The 20569-nt window shown below is 54.3% G+C and overlaps 1 protein-coding gene across 1 annotated transcript; it reads right to left on the reverse strand.

The window, feature by feature from the left end:
* Nucleotides 1-8541: 8541 nt before the first annotated feature.
* Nucleotides 8542-20428, reverse strand: SEC61A1 (SEC61 translocon alpha 1 subunit). Its single transcript, XM_029242982.1, has 12 exons — nt 20302-20428; nt 20064-20131; nt 17530-17595; nt 17364-17442; nt 16295-16426; nt 14495-14604; nt 14065-14218; nt 12472-12632; nt 11053-11250; nt 10651-10842; nt 10182-10258; nt 8542-8830 (listed from the first exon to the last, which is right to left on the reverse strand). Exons 1-12 carry the CDS (start codon nt 20306-20308, stop codon nt 8644-8646), a joined length of 1431 nt encoding a protein of 476 aa, XP_029098815.1. The 5' UTR covers nt 20309-20428; the 3' UTR covers nt 8542-8643.
* Between the last annotated feature and the right edge of the window lie 141 nt (nt 20429-20569).

The raw sequence follows: 20569 nt of genomic DNA on the forward strand, positions 1-20569 counted from the left end.
CCCATTTGCTCATTTCTTCAGTCATTTCTATCAGGATGGACTCACGGAAATTTATTATATATTTGGGTTATAACCCAATATGACTTTATTTTGTTGCTCAAATGGTTCCAGCTTTGACCGTTGGGATCCCTGTCAGTTGGCTCCTGTGTCCCTCTGCCGGGCCGCCCTCACTGCGACTGGGAGGGAGGGGCAGTGGAGCGCCTGGCAGACGCCACAGTGTGTGCTGTGTGCCAGGCCCGGTCCTTGTCTCCAGCGCAGTGCTGCTCATTTGAGTCAGGGCTCAGCCCAGCAGCAGTGCCACATGGGCAGGGTCTTCGTGCTGTTACTGTGTGTGGGAGAGGGGACCAAACAAAGATGGTCATCTTGATCTAATCACCACCTTAATGCAAGTCGGCCAGCACCGCTGTTCCCCATGTAGTGACAATCACCTGAGCGTGTGCAGGAGGCCGGGCAGGAGGGCTGAGGCCTGGGGATCCATCCAGCCCTTGGAGGGCCGCCAGGCCCTGAGAAGGCCCCAAGCGAATTCATGCTGCCAAAATGGGTCTTCTGTGGGCCCCGCCCCTGAGGGAGATCCCAGCGTGGGGGTCTTGGGGGGGTGTGTGAGGCAACCAGGCACAGGGAGGGGTGGTGGGACGCTTCCTGAGGCCAGGGCTGTGCGCTCAGGCCTGACGTGGCTACCCATCTCCTCCAAGGCTGCACCTGTGTCTCTGGTCTCCCAACTTAAGCTACATTGGAACAAAGGAAGAGTGATACCTAAGATGCAGCGAGAGCCCGTTGTGTACTAGGGCCTGTGTGATGCTGTGCATTTCCTTCCGCATTCTCTCAGTAGCCCCACGGGATTGGTACTGGTTAAGTCACTTGCCCAGCTAGTAAGGATGAATCAGCCGGTTGGTGTCTGTGCTCCTAACCCCTGTGGCTAACCTGCCTTCCTCAGTGTGCCAAGTTGTTGGAGGGGCCTTCGAGCCCTGACCTCTGTGCCAGGCAGGTGAGGCAGGCAGGGCTGGTGTGAGGAAAGTCATACCCTAGAGGACAGAACCAGGCTCTGCCCTGGCTGGACCTCCTCCTCCAGCCCAGCTTGGGCGGAGATCTTCCCAGCCGCACAGGGGCCGTGCCATCCAGAGCAGTCCTGGGGGGGACGGCCATGTGTGGTCATGGCCCCCTGTCCTGCTCCTCAGGTCTCCTGGCCTTGGTGGTGCCCAGAGAGATGGCCTCCTCGTTCGTCTGTGCTCCACAGTGAGGGAGATGGTTCTGGACAGGTAGGAAGGTTGGGTTATTTTAATCCCTCCTATTTTTTCCAGCAGAGCCTGTGATTATTACATTAATCTTCCAGGCGAAGTTTTTACGACCGATCCCTCGCCGGCTATGAGAAGTTTCTCCATCCATTACCAAGGCGGAAACAGACCCTGGTGGGGAGGAAAATATTTGTTACATCTTATCAGGCTGACACACAAGCTAGCAACAATTACAGCAGCCCCATTTTTTGCACTATTTCAGCTCTGTCGTGAAGAATTGTAATATTAACGTGAGGCGGGGTGGGGGCTGGTTGTAGGAAGTGGCTGTTTTTCCGAGCTCTGGGCCTGGGCTCTCTTGGGTGCCTCCCAGCAAGCCAATTGGGTGGCTGAGGAGGAGCGTTTGCGTGAACCCCAGCTCCCTGTTCCTGTGCTAATGGCCAGGAATGCGAGCGGGCCGGAGGGGCTCTTGAAAGATGGGTCCCTGGCCCTCGCTGGGGAGCCACCTTGGCCTCTCCTTCATTTATTCAGCCCCGGTGTCTTTTCACCACCACACCCCTTACATTACACCCCCTAGATTGGTTCTTAGAACATTTTGGTTTTTAGGGTTAAACAGATGATGGTGACTTACTGGCTATTTTTCTAATAAATGGAGCCGCACAGCGGTGGGGGCACTCCCTGTTGGCCTCCACGTCTCGGACCCCAGCGGGCCTCTGCCAGGAAAGCAGCAGATGCTGGGCACCCAACCCCGCATCTGGACCAGCCTGAGCAGCCCCTGCCCTGGAGGGATTCCAGGCAGAGGCGGCAGGTGGGAGAGGGGAGCAGAGGGGTCCAGGGGGCATGGCAGGCAGGGGCGCGGTTTGGATTGTTTGGCCCTTGATCCCTCTGGTCCTAGAGCTTTGGTTTCCTCCTCTGTAAGATGGGGGCAGTCATATCGCATAGATCTGTGTGCGGACTTGGCGGGGTGACATGTGGCTGCATCAGGCACTCGAGATACTATGATTCAGAGAAGAGTTCCCGATCCCTGTCTCTCTTGGAAGAAGCGAAGGTCACACTTTATCCAACAGGAGCCAGAAGCCGTTAGGCTCTGCTCTTCCCGATCCCAGAAAGCAGGCCCTGGCAAGGCGTGGAGGTCCCCTGTGGCTGGACGCTTCTGTTAAGCCCAGCAGGATAAGCCCCAGCTCAGGGCCCACAGGCTCTGGAGCAGAGGGGAGAGAACGGGCAGAGGCGCGGGCTTTTGCCTCCGCGTCCCCCACGTCCACGAGTGATGTGCTGGGCCTCCCTGGGCCCCTGGCCCCCCATCCCCAGTGAGGCCCAGGCAAGGCTGGGCAACCAGAGGGGAGGAGTGGCTGCCTGCGTTGTCCCAGCCCAGCCCTCCCTTTGGTGTCTGGGAACAGGCCCAGTGAGAGGTAGAACGGGGTCCACCCATCCAGTCGTCGTCTTGCCTCCTCCATTTATTGGGGATAGCAGGCCCCGGGGACAGGGTGCAGGGTGCCGGGGCGCGGGGAGGGCGGCCACGGGGCTGGCTGTCGCCGGCTGGTCCTGTCGCCCTGGCCGTCACTCGCGGCAGGCGCAGTGATTAATGGCCGGGCCGCGCTGCCCGGGCCGCCGTCAGCGCGCGTCTGCGGCGATGGATTCGCTGTCAGGCTCCCGGCCCGCGCTGACCCCGGCCCGGCCGGCGCGATCAATGGGCGGCGCGCACTGCGGCTGGGCAGACGCGATAAGATGCGCCGATGGGCGCCCGCCGGCTGCCCGCTCGACACAGCCGTCTCCTAGTGATTAATGGGGATGCTGCGGTGCGGGGGGCGCGCGCACGCGCGCGCGGGACCGCCGGTCCCAGGACACGCATGCGCGGCCCCGCACGAGGGTTGGGCAGGGGGACAGCTGTGAGACCTCCACCCGCGGGCCGCCGGCCTCGCCCACGGCCCGGCGTCTCTGAAAACCCCGGGTCTGGGCCGGTCGCCCGCACGCTCCCCCCGGCGCCGCCGTGCGAGAGGGCGTACAGACTCCGGACAGCTGCCGGCAGGCCGCAGGGAAGCAGTGTGAGCCGGTGCTTCGGGGGCGGACTGGAGGGCTTCCCCGAGGAGGTGACAGGGGCGAGAAGCAGCTGGGGTCGCGCCAGGCCCTCCTCCCCCTTTACGGGGTCTCCGCAGCCTCCCTGCCGCGCGCCGCCCGCCCCGCCCCGCCCCTCCTCAAGGGGGCGTGGGCAAGCCTGGCCAGGCCAGGGCCGGGCAGGGAGGGAGTGTGTGACCGAAGGCGCACGTGGGAAGAGAGCAGTCAGGGAAAGCTTACTGAGCTGGGCTTTTAATTTAAAAAATATAAATAAATAAATATATGAACGTGGATCAAAATGTAAAAAGTGCAAAGCGGCGTAGGTGAACAATCTCCTTCGCCCCCTGCCGTCAGCCACCCTATGCTTCCCAGCATTTATTAGGAGAAATTTCAAAGATAAGGAAAGTTGCAGGGCTCTGGAGCAGAGAGGAGAGAATGGGCAGAGGCCCGGGCTTTACTACGTATCCACGACTTAGCAATACGCTGAGTGAAACAAATCAGACACAGAAAGCCAGATACCTGTGATCCCACTTATATGTGGAATCTAAAAAGCAAAACAAAAAAACCAAGCTCGCAGATACAGGGACAGGTCGGTAGTTGCCAGAGGCGGGAGGGAGGGGCTGGGTGAAATGGGTGAAGGGGTCAAATGGGTGAAGGTACAAACTTGCAGTTATAAAATAAATAAGTCCTGGGGATGTAGTGTAGAGCATGGTGATGATAGTGAACAACACTGTATTGCATATTTGAAAGTTGCTGAGAGAGGTCTTAAAAAGTTTTCGTCACAAGGGGAAACAAATGTGTAACTAACTGTGCGTGGTGTTGGATGTTAGTTAACTAGACTTACTGTGGTGATCATTTTGCAGTATATACAAATGTTGAATCATGTTGTACACCTGAAACTAATATAATGTATGTCAATTATATCTCAATTTTAAAAAGGAAAGAGAAGTTGCAGGAACCTGTGAATACCCGTATCCCTGTCACCTGGGTGCTCTCCAGCTTCCCTCCATCCTTCAGTCCATTTTTATCCTGTCTTAAGCATTTCACAGTCAGTTGCAGACATCAGGCCAATCATGCATAATATACTTTTAATACTTCAGCATATGTACAGTTACCTAGAGTTGGATATTTGTTTGTTTGTTTTTTAAAAGGTTAAACGTGTACACAGTGAACTGCACTAACCCTAAGTGGACAATTCCATGAGTTTTGACAAATGAAACCCAGGTCGTGTCAAGCATGTTCCTGTCACCCCAGAAAGCTTCCCTTAGGCCTCTGCCCAGTCCATCTCCAACACACTAACCAGAGGCATCACTGTTCTGGTTTTTCCCACCACAGATCAGCTTTGCCTGCTCTGCAACATCATAAAAATGGGATCATAGCGTGTGGACATCTCCTTTGTGATTGGTTTCTTTCAACCGCCTTTGAACTGTGAGATCCCAGCCCTCGTGTCAGCAGTTGTTGTGACGTCGGAGTGTGAAGCTGTGTGGGGTAGTGCTGTTTGTTCGTCTTTTTGTACGAGTCTCTGGGTGGCATCCCATCTTATTTCTCTGGGGTAAATACCCAGGAGCGGAATAGCTGAGCGTAGGATACGTAGATGTTGAGTTTCATGAGAACGTGCTAGGCCTTTTCATGACGTACAGTCCATTTTTTATCCCTCCCCTGACTCTGCCTTTAAACACAAATAGTAGCGTACATTGTTCTGCTTCTCGTCTTTTTCTTCCCTCAACAGCACATCCTGGAGTTTCTTCTAACTCAGGATGTAAAGGATATTCTCCTAGCTCCTTTCCACAGAAAGGAGATGCTGTAATTTATTCTCTCCCCTTCTTACGGGCTTTTAGATGTTTCTCTCCTTATTGAGCTGAGCTTTGCAGGATGAACAGGAGCTTGGCAGGCAGACAGACAGAGGGAAACTGCGGCAAGTCCCAGAGGCTTGGTGGGCACCACAGAACTCCAACTGTTAGGACGTGGCTTTCTGAGGGCGGACGCAGCTCTCGCCCTGTGTACCCCGGGACCTGCTGTGTGCCGGGTGAAAGGAACGGGTGACATGGACGTGTGCTGGCCACAGGCTCGGGGCGGGGTGATGGCACGCCCCAGAGGGTTTGGGGCAGGGGAGTGAGGGGGGGTACTGCCCAAGGGACAGTCCGTCTGGGGCTCTCTGGAACCAGGCACTGGTGCGTGTTGCAGTGTGCGCCGAGGCTTCTGCTGACCCTTGGACGTTGTCACACGCCCACCTCCTGGCTCTCGTGTCAGGAAGCCAGCCTCTAACCTGGGCCATGGGCTGACCCCTTGGGTGGAGATGGGCAGCTCACCTGTTTCCCCTGCACGTGAGCTTGCTGAAGACTCTGCCTGGTGGGGCCTCGGCCCAGGAAGGGCCTTCAGCAGGCAGGGGTGGGGTCAGCAGGTGGGGCCGGCGGTGGGACTGGAGTGGGGCCGGCCGACTGGGGTGGGGCGCGTTTCCCCGGGCCCCTCAGTCCTCACGCCGACGAGGCCCCTGGCAGAGGTGCCTGCAGGAGGGGCTGTGTGACCGTCGGCCGCAGTCCAGTTCCCGGGGCGTGGTGGGAGGATGAGCTCTCCTGCGGGCGGTGGCTGGTGCACGACCCGCCCCACAGGGGAGGAGAGCTGCCCCACAGCTCCCAGCACAGAGGCCACAGGCGGGCAGTGAGGGCCGAGGGGCCGCCCATGTCACCTGAGCCACGCACGCGGCTGCTCGCACGGGCTCTGCTCCCGGCCACGGGCACAGCCAGCCTGCCGGGCAGTGAGGGGATGCATGCTTCTTGCGGGCAGGAGCTTTTCTGACTTGCGTTTCTGGAGGTCCGAACAGGGCCGCCTGCCTGCCTGCCTGCCTGCCTGCCTCGAGTTTCAGTGCCTGCTTGCCTGGCTCCTGTGGCCGCGCGGCTTGCACAGGCCAGGCCCCAGGCCCTATCCCTCCAGGGCTCCCAGAGGACCTCCTGCCCTGGCTGCACAGCACCTCAGAGATCAGATTTCCAAGGTGAGGTCTAAGGCTCTACGTGGAAACTCTGAGGCTGAGCCGGCTCAGGAGGAAGGCCGGCCACGTGTCCTCGGGCGCCACGGAGGAGAGGGTGGTGGTGGAGGGCTTGGGGTGAGGCCTCGTCTGGACGGGCGCGTTGGCTTAACAACGTGGGTGAGCGGGAGGTTTTCTCTCACTTCACCCTGGAAACGCCTGCCATTCCGCTCAGTGGAAACAATCGGGAGCCTTTCTGCACAGCACATCCAAGGGAGCAGCCACTGCGCACGCTCGTGCCGTCCACAAGATGCCGGGGGGCCCAGGGCAGGGCGGAGACCCTCCCAGGCCTACAGGTTCGGTGCGTAAGGTCGCTCGTCTCAGCCAAGGGCAGCAATGCCTCCTAGCCTGGACTTGGAGGGCTGGAGGGCGCTGCGCTCACAGGACAGACGTCGCCCCACCGTCCATTCCGGCGGGGACTGGAACGGCCCACGCGCTCAGCACCAAACACCCGAGTGTGCAGCTGGCACCATCACCAGGACGAGGAAGCTTTCCAGGCACGTGCCTTTCTGAGGAGGGACTTGCGTCGAGGGGGGCACCTGGGAACCCCGCACACCCCTGAAGGCACCCAAGGCCCCACCCTCCTCACTGGCCTCGGTAACACAGGAGAACTGAAAACCAAGAGAACACCACCAGGTGGCTTGTAAAAAGTTGGCTTTATTTGTCTCTTAGTCACCTTATCTCAGTTATGCCATTTTGGCGTCCACAGTGACAGTCCCCTGAAAGCTGGGGTCAGCCCCACCCCGTGACCAGTGACCGCAGGGCAGGAGCCCGAGCCACGCAGTGGTCAGAGGCTGCAGCAGGGCTGCAGGGGCGTCAGGTCTCCGCTCGGGACTGGGTCGGACAAGGCCACGCGTGGTACGGTGGGTGCCCTGGCCTGGGGTCGATGGGCTGTGGGCCCGCCTGGGCTCTGCCGCCAACTTGCCGGGTGGTGCTCGGCAAGTCTCTTCTTCTTGTCCCTTGGTTGGCCTGTCTCCCGGGCAGCACAGCCAATGAGGTCTCAGAGCCCCTGTAGACTCAGGCGGGTGCCAAGCTGGCCCCCTCGACTGGCTCTGTGCTTTGAAGGCCGCTGTGCACCGCTGCTGGTGGGGTCTGCTTTCTCCGCGGCGCGAGGGGGAAGCCTTCAGGCTGCGGAGCTCACCTCTGCTGTCTCTGCAGCCAAGCGCTGCTGGTCCCCGAGAGGGGCCACCCTAAAGGCCTTAGAGAAGGTTCTAATTCCTAAGGTCTAGGTCACCTGTTATTGCAAACAGTTTATCTTAGACATAATTGTGAGTCTTTTCATATCAAACATGGGTGAAACTTGGCAAAAAAAAAAAGCAGCTCTCTGACCCTGATTTCACCGTAGATCTAGGGCCTGGGCCCTCGTCTCTGCTGGGCAGTTTTGGTGAAAGCAGAGATCAGAGCCATCTTGTCATTTACTTCGCTTGCGTTTGGTCCTAAGCACAGTAAAAATGTTCTAAAAAAATACCAGTGGAAAGTCTTCAGCCTAGAAGGTAGCGTCTGAGGCCAGCCACAGCGGAAGGGACGCACCACGGAGAGCAAGTTCAGTGACAGCGGGAGGAACTGGACAGCCAGCACCTCAGGGTCCTCCGCACGATGTCCACTAGCTCGGCCAGGCTCGACTATGCAAAGCTGCGGCATCGTGGCCCGGCTCCACCACTGAAGAGAGGGACGGCACAGCCAGGCCAGCCAACAGGCACGGGCAGAAAGATGCACAGATGGGCCAGGGGTCTTCTGGAAAATTCGTCCCTTTCTTTTGGAAGCTGCTCTGTCCTAAAAAACAACTTTTAAAAGGGAAAACAATTGTCTCTTCCAGAGAAACCGTTTTAAGCCAGATGTTCCCGCCTGACTGTGAAGGGGACATGCCAGGGAGCAGCCCACACGCACCGGAAAACACATGACCTGCTCCCGGGTGCTCGCCCTCCTGCCACCCGAGACGGAGATATTTCAACAATGTTGGTGCTTCTAACCAACAAGACATTCCCTTCGGGGGGGGGGGAGCAGCTGAGACCACTGCAGTCGCCGACAGCACTGAGAGGTGCAAAGGTTAACACAAAAGTGACGTGGACACGGGGGACAGTCACTTCTGGCGGTCAGCTGGGTAAGACCTCGCTTCTATAGTTCTGTTGCCAATGCCAGAATGAAAAGCAAAATTGCAAATTGAAACATTTCTAGCACTTTAGAAAGTGGAATGAAAGAATGGGAAATTCAAACAGGTTATTAAACCAAAGTCCTCAGGCCACAGCAGCACCCCCGAGACAGCGCCCACAGCGTGGCTTCCTTGTTCCCTTCTTGGCCATCGTGGAGCACGCCGCCTCTGCCTGGTCCAGGGGCCACGGCTCAGAACAGGAGGGCCCCCATGCTGCCGACCTCACTCTGCTCCTTGACGAAGATTTCAAAGTACTGGTAGATGATGGTAACCGCAAGCAGGATCCCGGTTCCAGACCCAATGGCACCCAGGAAGTCAGCCAGCACGGAGAGGGCCCCGATGCAAAGCCCACCGAAGGCCGCGGCCGTGGGGATGTACCTGGGGAGGGAGACGAGTCAGCCACATGCCGCCAGCAGATCCCTCCAGCCTGGCCTCCCTCCCCCAGGCTACAGGAAGGGCCGGGCAGTTGACCTGCTTACCTCTGAGTTAGGAACCGGACTCCTTTAGGGGTCACTCCACGGCCCCCAAAAAGTCTCGTCTACTCACACCTTAATGGTCTAGACTAAGGCTTGCTGTCCAGTAAGTGGCCACACGAGTCACATGTGGCTAGTGAAATGGGACCAGTCCAAAGCAGGTGTTGAAAACATCACACGAGATTTTGAAGACGGGAACATAAAATATCTCATCATGACTTTTCTTATGTCAATTTGAAACGACAGTCTGGATATATTGGGTTAAATACAATGTATTCTTAAAATGAATTTCACCTGCTGCTTTTTGCTTTCTTTTTTATTAAGAGATAATGGACATGAAACATTTTGTTCGTTTTAGGCGTATCTTTTTACTTTTTTAACGTGGCTACCAGAATGCTTAAAATTTCACATGCGTCTTGCATTATATTTCTACTGAACAGCACTATAAATTCTCTCAGCTTCAGAGAATTCTTAAGGGAATGAACAAAATTGCCCAGCGTCTCTGATAGGGATCAGAAAATGATCTGGCATTTGCCATACTGACTTGCGGTTGAGGCGAGCGAGCTATGGTCCCCAGGACAGACCTGGTCCTGATTACAAAACCTGATCCTGTAAACAGACTTCTACAGGAAACCATTCACGTTCATCCAGCAATGGTGGAAGAAATGAGTTGAAATAAGTTGGCTTAAAAGTCTAAGACACTCACTACGGCCAACCCGGCTGCCCAAGAGGCAGCCCCACTGTGAGGGGAGAGGCCTGCAGACTGCGGTGCTCTCCTCACCCCCACCTTCCCCCCAGCGGGTCACCAAGTGCCGGTGGCCTCTCCTGTGTCCCCAGGTTACTGCCCCACCTGGCCCCCAGCACCTCTGCCCAGACTCGCGATGTCCGCCCCGCCCCCCCCCCGCCCCGACCGGTGGGTCTCAGCCTCCAGCACCGACCTTCCGAATGCTGAGCCCTCCCTGCGCTCTCTGCCAGCCTCCCTAGGCTCACCCGAACTCGGACACCCCTGCAGAAGCCCGACGCTGCCCGCCTCCTCCTGGAGGGCCCCCGCAGGACCTGCCTGCGGGACGCTGCCCGCAGGAGGACGGCGAGGTCCCACGCGGGCGGCCGCCTGGACACACGCTGTCTCCCCCGGTGTGGCTGCCTCTGAGGAGAGGTGCCGCGTGCGCTGATTTGCTCTGTCCAGCATCGATGAGCCTTAGCAAGCTCGTCGATACTGGGAGGCCCGGGGCACGCGTCAGCCGGCCAGCACTCACCGGTTGAGTTCGTGGACCATGGACGTCTCTCGGTGGCCCCTCATCACCATCTGCTGCTCCTTCAGCTGCTTTGCAACCTGCGTGGCGCCCATCAAGGGCAGCGGTCAAGTTCAGACGTGGAGCCGAGGGCCAGGCCCACAGTCCACGGGGCCACCAGCCACAGACTCCCCTCCCCAGCACCCTGACGACAGTGGTGAAGGTAGCTTTAAAACTGCCACCAAGACGTCAGATGAGAAAGTCTAGTTTTAGTTTGGCTGCAGCTTCGCAGGCGAGCATGGATTCATTTACCCTGGGCTCCGTCCACGGCCACGAACGCTCTGGAACCGGCCCTAATGAGGACAACGCGCTGCGTGCATTCACAGGCCACCATCCCAGGAGGGGGGGCAGGCCGAAAGCCCTGATGCCACTTGCAGGAGGGAAACGCCGGTCCCCAGCCGGCCCCCCACCAGAAGCTGTCGCTCACACTCACGTCTTTGGCAGAGGAGCCCGAGACTTCAATCCACGTCTTGGAGAAGAAGGCGCAGGAGCCCAGCATGAACACTATGTACACGACGGCATGGACGGGGTCTTCCAAGACGGAGCCGAAAGACTCAGGAGGAGACAGGTAATAGCAAAGGCCGCCAACGGGATAGGCACGTGCTGGGCCGCCAGAAGAAGTGTCCTGGGAGGATTCGCGAGAGCCTGTGAGTGCCGTTCCCCACCTCAGCAGCAGGGCAAAGGCGCTTCTCAGCAGGTGGGAAAGAACAGCTTTGCCCAGGTGCCCACAGTGCAGGCTTCTTACGGAAAAGAAACCTTCACGTGAGCTTGTAATAGGCACAATTCGGAAGCATCTCTGGGCGAAACATCTGGCTTCTGAAGCCGCTGTACTTACCGACCAGGTGCCCAGCAGGCTGACCAGCAGGTTGCCACTGAAGCGGGCGGACAGCATCTGGGAGATGACGTAGAGGTTGGATACGAGGGCGGACTGCAGGATGATGGGGATGTTGGACGTGTAGAAGAGCTTGATGGGGTAGGTGTTGTACTGGCCTCGGTAGCGGGCCGACTTGATGGGCAGGTCCACACGGAAGCCCTGAGAAGCCAACAGAGCCAAACGCCCTCACTGCCTCACTCCAGCCACGTGCCAGGCATGCCCCCAGGGAGCTGCCCCGAGCGGCGGTGCCCAGGGCCCCACACCCCCTCCCCAGCCAGCACTGCACTTGGGGGCACACCGACAGAAGGGTCCCGAGAGGCTGGCTTAAAATGCCCCTGAGCACAGCACACTGTTTCTGTCAAAAACAAAGCCCACCACGTGACAGCCACATCTACGGGGAATACGCCGGAAGTTCCAACAGGCGCTCCAGCGCCCTCCCCGTGCCCCGACCCCGTGCCCCGACCCCGTGCCCCGACCCCGTGCCCCGTCCGAGGCCAGACAGGGCCTCCACGCCCTCGCCTCACAGCCAGCACGGCCACCTTCAGGGTGTTCTTTGTCATTACAGAAAACCTAGGCTCTTCTACTTTCCCATGAACATAACCGCTCCCTCTGAAACCCCTGGAGAAGAGAAACGGTTTCCTTTATGTACTTTTTACAATCCCCCAGTGCCTAGAACAGAGTTCAGAATAGAAGATTTAAAATAAAATCCTAACGATCCGACCCCAAGCCCGGGAAGAGTTAGCCTGTCATTCACCAGGCATCGGACTAACAGTCTTGGCTGAAGGAACAGATGTGTTCGGGCCTCAGCACGTGGTGGTATAAATACCTCTTCACAAGCATTAAACTGCTTTCTCAACTGCTTTCCCTTCTTTTCTTTTCAATAAATGTCAGGATACAAAGCGGCTGATCAGAGAATACAAAGACCAATCCAACTACAGAAAAGCAACGGGCAGTTCAGGTCTCTTATTCAGAAGCAAGTCACACAGACTCACAACGTGAAAGGTAAGAGGTCTCAGGAGGATGAGGATACTGCCTGAAAGCACCTACAAACTTCGGGCAAGACAGCAGTGAGGTCTTAGGCTTTGATTACTTTTCACTTCTCTTGAGCTATAAGACCTTGAAAAAAAATCTTCTCTATTTGCTGACAGTCCCAACCCAAAGGAACATGGTTTCAGAAACGTTATATCTGCCTCAACTGTGTTAGTTCAGCCAAGTGCCCGTGATGCCATGGAACCTGCTCCTTCAAATGCCATTTCATCATTTCAGTGCGATACGATGGGTCACACTACCGCTGGGGTGTGGACGTGGGACACGCACACCAAGGCCTTCTGAACCTTAAATGCAGACGTCAGAACTCCCCAGGGTTGGATCTGAACGCACCTGGAAGTAGATGACCACAGCAAAGACAAAGATGGTGGCGATCAGATTCATGAGGTTGGGGAGATTCTGGCGGTAGAACGCCTCGCGAAGGGCTCGGACCTTGTCTGTGCGTGTGGCCAGCAGGTGGAACAGTGCAATGATGGCGCCCTCAAACTCCATTCCTGTTACAGGAGAAGGTAAAGGAACAAGCAACTCAGTTTAGCTCTAAGCTTCCTAGTGGCCAAAACCGAGAGGAGATGGAATTAGTTCTGTGACTCACAGTGCCTGCTCCTATAACCACAGGGGCACAGTGAGGGCTCTCAGCCCCCGTCTGTTTCTTCTGTAGAGATTTCAACCTGCGGAAATAGGCTATTCTGCCTCTTTGAATTAACCGATCTTATTTTTTTGGCTTGTGAGTCAACGGCCACCAGACGTGTGGAACAATCAACTGCGAAGTCCTAACAGCAGGGTCTGCTCACCTCCAGCCGAAGGGGTCCTGCCGGAGGGGCTCAGAGCTGCCTAACCCACGCCCCTGGGGACTCCTGGGCGGCACAGCCCCCGAGCTCTGGGGTGTTGGCTGCCCGGACAAGGCGGGCTCGGGCTCTCTGCTCCTCACATCGACGGCCAAGCAGAAAGGACAACACGTGCGCCTACCACACAGCCGATCTCTAGCGGAGTTCACGCCCTACCACAAGAGGGTGGCCAGGGATGCAGGCCAGCAACAGAGCCAGGAAAACACGGCCAGGAAGCAGAGCGAGCTCGACAGAGGCCCAAGGAAAAGAGCAAGAACGGCCTTCTTTGGTCTGGGGACCTATTTTTAGTCTCACTAACGAGATTATGTGGTCTCTGCAGGTCAGGGACTCTGTTTCCAGCATTCACTTCAAAGAAAAGTCAAATGTGCGTGAATATTTATTTCTCACGGGACTCTTTTGAGTGAATAACATATTTAGTGATGAAAAAAGCTGATTTTCCTTTCCTGGTAAGTCATACGTCCCTGAATGTTTAGAACTTTTCATTAAGAACATCCTCTGTAACAAGATTTCCTTGGCACTCTTTGTGGGCATTAAGATAGAATACTCACATTCGCCAAGCATCTTCTGTGAGCCAGGCATCACACAATTTCATGTTATTTCTCATTGAATCCTGGCAACCAAGGGCACAGCCAGCATCTGAACCCGGCTCATGAGCACCGAAGTTCCTGCCTCTTTTACAAAGTTGCCCTTTGCGTGACCAAGTGTTTTGGTTCAGTGATTTCATTTTTAGAAACTTATTCACTGAGAGCAACTGTCAAAACATGTAAAGATGAACATATGAGGATGTTCACCATCTCACTGCTGTAATAACAGCAAAGGCTGGAAACAACCTAGACGTCCACCAGAGGAAGGCGTGTTGAAAGAACCTGCTTCATCTTTGCAGTGAAATCCACGCTGAGCTCAGAAAAGTGAGGCAGGATAACGTCCTCTGGCAGGGCGAACGTCTACGACATACTCTTAAGGTGAAAAGTGCAAGTTACGTATCATCATGAGCATAAACCTGTGTTTTAAAACACTTTACAGATGCACGGAGAAAAATCAGAAGAGATGTACCGATGGGACCCTGTCCCCAGCGTCTCACCTCGGCCGGTGTTGACAGTGGTGGGGCTGAACGCCTTCCACACGATGGTCTCGCAGATGTTTGTGGCAATGAAGAGGGAGATCCCAGAGCCCAGGCCGTACCCCTTTTGCAGAAGTTCATCCAAAAGCAGGACAATTAGGCCAGCAACAAAGAGCTGTGAATGTTAAAAAACAGAGGTAAGGAAACGCAGAGACGCACTGCTGATCCCCACGGCGTGGTGCTGTCCCTCCTCAGGAACTGGCTTCTCTGCCGAGGGCCCTGAAGGCTGAGGGGACACTGGCTGGTGGAGGCTCCTCTGTGAATTCAGAAGGGCAAACACAGGGCTCGGGCTTCTTCTCAGGAAGAGTTCCTGTTACGCTCGATTCAGATCTGTTGTTTGGCAAGTGTGGGTGTGAGGGCGCCTCAGAAGGGGGTGCCGGCCTAACCTTACCTGTATGGTGATCAACAGGCAGATCCCAGCACCCATTTCAGAAGGGTCTCCGTACATCCCTGTCATCACATACACGATGGACTGGCCGATGGTAATGATCATGCCAAACACTAGAAATGAGAAGAAAACTGTTCTCAGGCTGGGCCACCACACGGTCGTAGCGGAAACACTTCCCAGGCACCAGCTCCGTGCCGGGCACTGGGAGAACAAAGGTGAAGATGGCTGACCCTGCCTCCAAGGGGCTCGTCCAGGAAACACTCAACCACCGCACGGTCAGAGTGACGATAATACACAATAACTGAAACGTCTGCAACAAAAGCGCGTGAGCTCTTTAATTCCACCTCCTCCTAAATTCACTTCCCTTCGGTGATGGGAGGAGGGAAAAAGTTGAAGCATGACAGACCTGCTTCTTATGACAGCTGTTGAAGACAACACTCAGAGGCACCCCATCCTGCAGCCCCCATGCTCAGGTCATCAGGTAGCTCGGGTTCTGGGAGAACCACTTGCCCAGGCCACCCGACAGGCTTGTGCTTCAGGTCTGAGTCCAGGGCACAGAACACTAACTGGGATAAAGTAATCCCTTCCCAGCTTTGTTTAACGTGTTAATTAAGGAAAGAACTCACAGTGCCACCAAATCACTTAGCCCACTTCTCCTGCCACAAAGCTCTCCTAAGGGAGGTTCTCTTCTTAGTAGATGGTCTTGTATCCTGTATCATTCACTGCACTTCATTGTGATGCACAATGGAATCGACTCATTTTTACCGAGTCCACGATGCTAGATGGATCTCTTAGTATGGGACTGGGCTTCAATTTCGGCTTTTCTGCTCAGTTTGCCAAAAAAATAAAATTTTACTCCAAAGTGCCTGTCAAATATAGTCCCTATTTGACTTCTTAAGAAGTGCTCAATAAGACTGAATTCTTAAGGCAGAAAAAACAGCAGAGAAAAGCTAAAAAAATTGTCCAAGACCAAAAAGGAAACAGCTGATTTTTACTTCTGACAAATAACACATATATATATTTAAAAATCCTGATTTGTGTCTGAAACTGACAAGTTTAAATTAGATTACTCTTTCTTACTCAACTCTTTAACCTACTAACTTAAGATGTGTAAAACATGCTGGTATGGAAGAAAATATGACTGGGTAGGAAACTGCAAATATCACTTCCTAATTAATATATGTCAGTTCACAGTCAGGCTGAACTTGGTGAATTCTGATGACTGGTCATTGTTACCAGTGCCGCTTATTATTTACTACGGTGCAAGTATCATTATTATCCCCATTTTTATAGATGAAGAAACTGGGACGTAAGAACTGTCATCTAACTTTGCCCCTAAGTCACAGAGCTGGTAATTGGCAGAGCTAAGTTGAGAGGACCATCCTTCCCCTAAGGTGAATCCTTTTAAACTCCCAGAAAAAAGAAATACAACCCTTGCCAGGTAACTACTACATGCCAGGCATTCAATGATGTTTTACACACATTATTCAAATGAATTCTTCCAACAGCTCTGAAGGAGACATTATCTCCTTCTAAGTGCTAAGGAAACTGTGGTGGCGGAAGGCCACCTCCCTGGACCACGCAGCCTCGGGGCACGACACCCGTCCCCTGCCTTGTCCAGCGGCCCCAAATGCTCTCTGGCTAACACAGGCCACGGAGCCAGGCCAGGCAGGGCTGGCGGGCCACGGAGGTTACAACAACCCCCTCCCCCGAAAACCAAAAGGACTTCTGATGCCCCAAACTTTGCAGCAAATTCAAATTCTCAACTACAGACATCTGAACATCATTCAAAATCTCACTTACGCTTTTGGGCTCCGTTGAAGAGGGCTCGGTCTTTTGGGGTATCACCAACTTCAATTATTTTGGCGCCAGCCAAGAGCTGCATGATGAGGCCGGAGGTGACAATGGGAGAGATACCCAGCTCCATCAATGTGCCTTAAGGAAAGGGGGAGGCAAAGTACAACCGAAGTTAGCATGGAGAAGCAAGACATTATTAAGAAAATGAATGAGCGAAACTGGACCGTGTGCCCCTGATACAAACCCAGTGTGTTTCAGTTTGCCAGCAGTATTTAATCCAGAGAATAACCCCCCAGTATCAGCAATCAGAGGGTAATTCAATTCACATCTTATTCTGTTTAGGGAATCACATGGCATTTAAACTGATCGCTGCATTTAAATTCGCCGTAAACAGATTCATGCTGGTTGTAGAGATAAGAAAGGTTCGTCTCTTCATCAGTTAATAAAAAAGGATAACACTCAAATAATTTCCAGAGTCTGGAAAGGAGGCCAGTACAATTCTATGTAGCTGTGAATAAACCTCTATTTCCATTATGCTAAAATGGGCTATACTTCCAACTGATTTGGAACTTAATTTGAAACGTATTTTAAAAATGAGTTAATCAAAAGCAGTTATCAGCATAAGCATTCAAAATCCCGCCTCACCCCAAGTAGGTAACTGGTTGGAGTATACAATACACTGTTATATATTTATTTTTTTTGGACAGGTATATGTAACCTGTAGATATGGAAAAGACGCAGCTGAGAAACAAATTACATATTCTAAAGGACGTTATCAAAACAGGAGACAGATAGGTAGAAATGTCATCATTTCAGCTGTTTAAAAAGCATTCTGGTTTTTCCATGTTTTAAGAAATTCTCTATGATGTAGACTTATCTTGCTGTTACAGGTTTTGTACTGCATTCAGAGCAATTCTGAATAGGACGACGTGCCTGGGTGCTGAAGCTGGCATTTACTAGGGCTGTGTTTCAGCACAGCACGCTCTGAACCCTTTGTAAAGCCAAGGCCTGTACTTTAACTGAAGGAGGCCAGTGAAGCCCGCACCGTACAGGGGATGCAGAGGGCCAGTCCTACCTCTGTTAGAGGCGAGGATCACTCTCATCCAATAGAAAGGGTCGGCTGAGTCTGAAGACATGATTCCAAACAGAGGGATCTGGAAACAAGCAGAGAGCAGCCCGCACACTTGTCTCCGGCCCCTCACGCCCCCACCCCGACACTGGAACACCAAACGCGCGCTCACCTGGCAGCACACCAAGAAGATAAAGAGGGTGATGGCGGTCCACAGCACTTTCTCCTTAAACTGAATCTACAGAAGAACAGAGCCAATTAAGGCAACAAGGTATCTTCATAAGTAAATTAACAGAAACAGCCTCTGATCAGACCCCTTTCTCTGCTCACCAGAGGAGCCCTCAACACTCCAAACCATGCACCAAGCGTAAGTACATGTATTGCGTGCTTTCTACGCACAAGGCACAGATGCAAAGACCTTCATGTGCATCATCTCATTTAATCCTCACACCACGGAACATTATCTTATTATTTTCCAACAAGAAAACGGAATCTTAGAAAAGCTAAGTAATTTGTCCCAAATCCCACAGCTGTAATGGGTTTGACTCCAAAGCCTGTGCTCTTAACCATCAGCATGAACAGTTTAGAATCAGACCCGAGATCAAAGAATGTTGCAATAGAAAGGGATTCCCAAATCACACCCCCCTTTACAACACATGAGCGATGACTTCTCATTTGAAAAGGTTTTGTAACTGACAAAATCTTGTTATTCTGGAGTCAACTAATTTGCAATCTGTGATTGTTTCTTTGTGTATTCTCCATGGATTTAGGGTAAAAGAATGTAATAAACACTAGAAGAGTGAAAGAGAGCTGCGTGTTCAACCTACTCACTAACTACTAGTAGCATCTGTTTAACTTTAGGGCAGGTGACTATTCAGAGTCATCTTACGGATGACCAATAAGCATCATTAGGGAAGTTGAGACCGCCTGCCCAAGGCTCCTCTGCTCTAAAACCTAAGTGTCTTCACTAGCACCTGCTGCCTGCACAGCAAGAATGGCTTTAAAGGGCTTAAAAAAACACACAGCAATTATTGTGTGGACTAAGGATCTTGACATGGAAATACCTTGTGAGCGACGGTACTAAATGGACAAAATCGTGTTCTTAAAAAACACTCTTTTAAGCTGCAATCTGAATGAGCATGGAGTCGAAGTCCTGGCTCTCTGGTCAGCATGGGGCCGCAGTGCCTCCGTGTTGACCACTGTAGACAGGCCTCAACAAGACAAGCACACAAAGGCGCAAATACTCCACGTGAAGTTGGGGTGAATTCACAGAACTCGTCCTCTGGTCATCTGATCCCACCAAGAAATCAGGAGGCCAAGGAGGGCAACACCACGTCAGGCTGACCAGTAACACAACAAACTTGTATGGAAATGACTCTTTATGGGAAAAGAGTGGACAATTTTTACAAGACTCCTCATTTTTAAATAACCAAGTCTCCTCTCCTGGATGCAGCCAAATTCAACAGCAAAACATCCAAAACTGTTTATCCAAGTCTTGTCACTCTACCTCTTACCAGCCCGCCATCCACCCCCATCTCCTAGGCCAGTCCCATAGTTCACTCTCGACGGCAGAAGCCCCTCCACCGCTCTCACCCTCTACCCTACCCCAGAGCAGTTTTCTGATCTGTCCGGCTCCTAGGGCTCCCACTGCTCCCCACCCATCCTTTCCATTCTATCAACAGTGAAGCACATCTAACACCCCCCCCACCCCGACCTCAACTGGTTTTCTCTGCCTTAGCGCACACTATATTTCTTACCCTAGAATTCCTTTCCCTTCCTTCAAGGACACTTCTATTCCTCCTTCAAGGCTGCCATCAGACATCACGTCTTCCAGGGTTAATCCCTCCTGGAGCCACTGCTGTACCCTGCACATACTGCCACTGCCTCATGCACCACACTCAGTTACAAGGCCAAGGTCACACCGCTATCAAGAGGCTGTGTGAAGGGTGGGTGGGGCCCAGGCGCACCTGCCTCCAGAGCCCCGCCATTTCTACCACACTGAGGGCACACACACACACACAACTTTGCATATTAGCCCGCCAAAGGCAGCACGTACGTGGGGCAGATGCAAAGAACGCGAGGACAGAAACGTATTCCTATTAATTCTCTGTAAGAACCCAATGAAACTTTTCTTCATGGTTTCATGGACTTACTTACACTGGCAACACTGTCTCGGCCTGAAACTGTGCAGCTGCGGAAGTTCTGATAAAGATTCAACACCGCTCTACACCTCTACCCTTCCATGTTTTAATGCACCTGCTGTAAAAGCAGGGGTCACAAAATGCCCTTTTTCTCAGCAAGGTGACGGCCCACGGAAAAGGCACAAACTCGACCGTACAGAGTAAAGTGACTGCTCTTAGCTCCTGGTAGCAGCTGGATCCAAAAAGCATCTCCTAGAAGAAGGACCCGCCCACGATCAGCTTCTGCGGGAGCTGCAGCGGGAAGGGGCGCCCAACCTGAGTACCTGAGGCTCTCGAGGCGTTACTCACTCAGGCCGGGATCCACCTCGGGACAGAGCAAACCCGAGGCTCTGCCCGCCCGAGTAACTTCCACGGAGGATGCTCCAATCGAAGCTCGGCGGCTCGGTGGAGGCTCCCACCAAGCAGGCCACCCGGACCACTCTCGGGGGAAGGAGGCGTCCACTCGGCGTGTTGGGGCCACTTTAACGGGGTGCAGGCAGTTTCCCCAAGCCTTCCCCGGACTCACCTTCCGCTCCGGCTTCTGAATTTCGGGCAGGATGACACAGAAGGGCTTGATGACTTCCAGAAACTTGACTTTGGGCGGAAGAGACAAGAGTAAAGTTAGGGCTGGAGGACGCCGCACCGCCCCGGGAAGCCGTCCGCGGGGCCAGGTGGGGCAGGGGCGCGGGCCGGGTGGGCTTCACGGCCGGAGGACCGAGGTCCCGCCCGCGCCGGCCGCGCCCGGGCTTCCCCGAGGGACTCACTCGCCATGGCGGCGGCTGCTCGGCTCCGGGTCGGGCTCCAGCTCCGGCTCCGCTACGCTCCGACCGCGGCTCCGAGGCCGCCCGTCCCGCTCTGGAGCGCCGCGCCTCGCCGAGAGACACGTCAGTGCTAGCGCCCTGGCGGCCGCTTCCGCTTCCGCTTCCGCTTCCTGCCACGCGCTTCAGCCGCGCGCGCCGCCCACGCCTAGACCACAACTCCCGGCCTGCAGCGGGGCCGCGCGGCCTGTCGGAGGGAGGGCCGAAGAAGCGG

This window comes from Monodon monoceros, unplaced genomic scaffold, assembly GCF_005190385.1.
Source record: "Monodon monoceros isolate NGI ecotype Baffin Bay Population unplaced genomic scaffold, NGI_Narwhal_1 Super_Scaffold_3, whole genome shotgun sequence".
NCBI classification, from domain to species: domain Eukaryota; kingdom Metazoa; phylum Chordata; class Mammalia; order Artiodactyla; family Monodontidae; genus Monodon; species Monodon monoceros.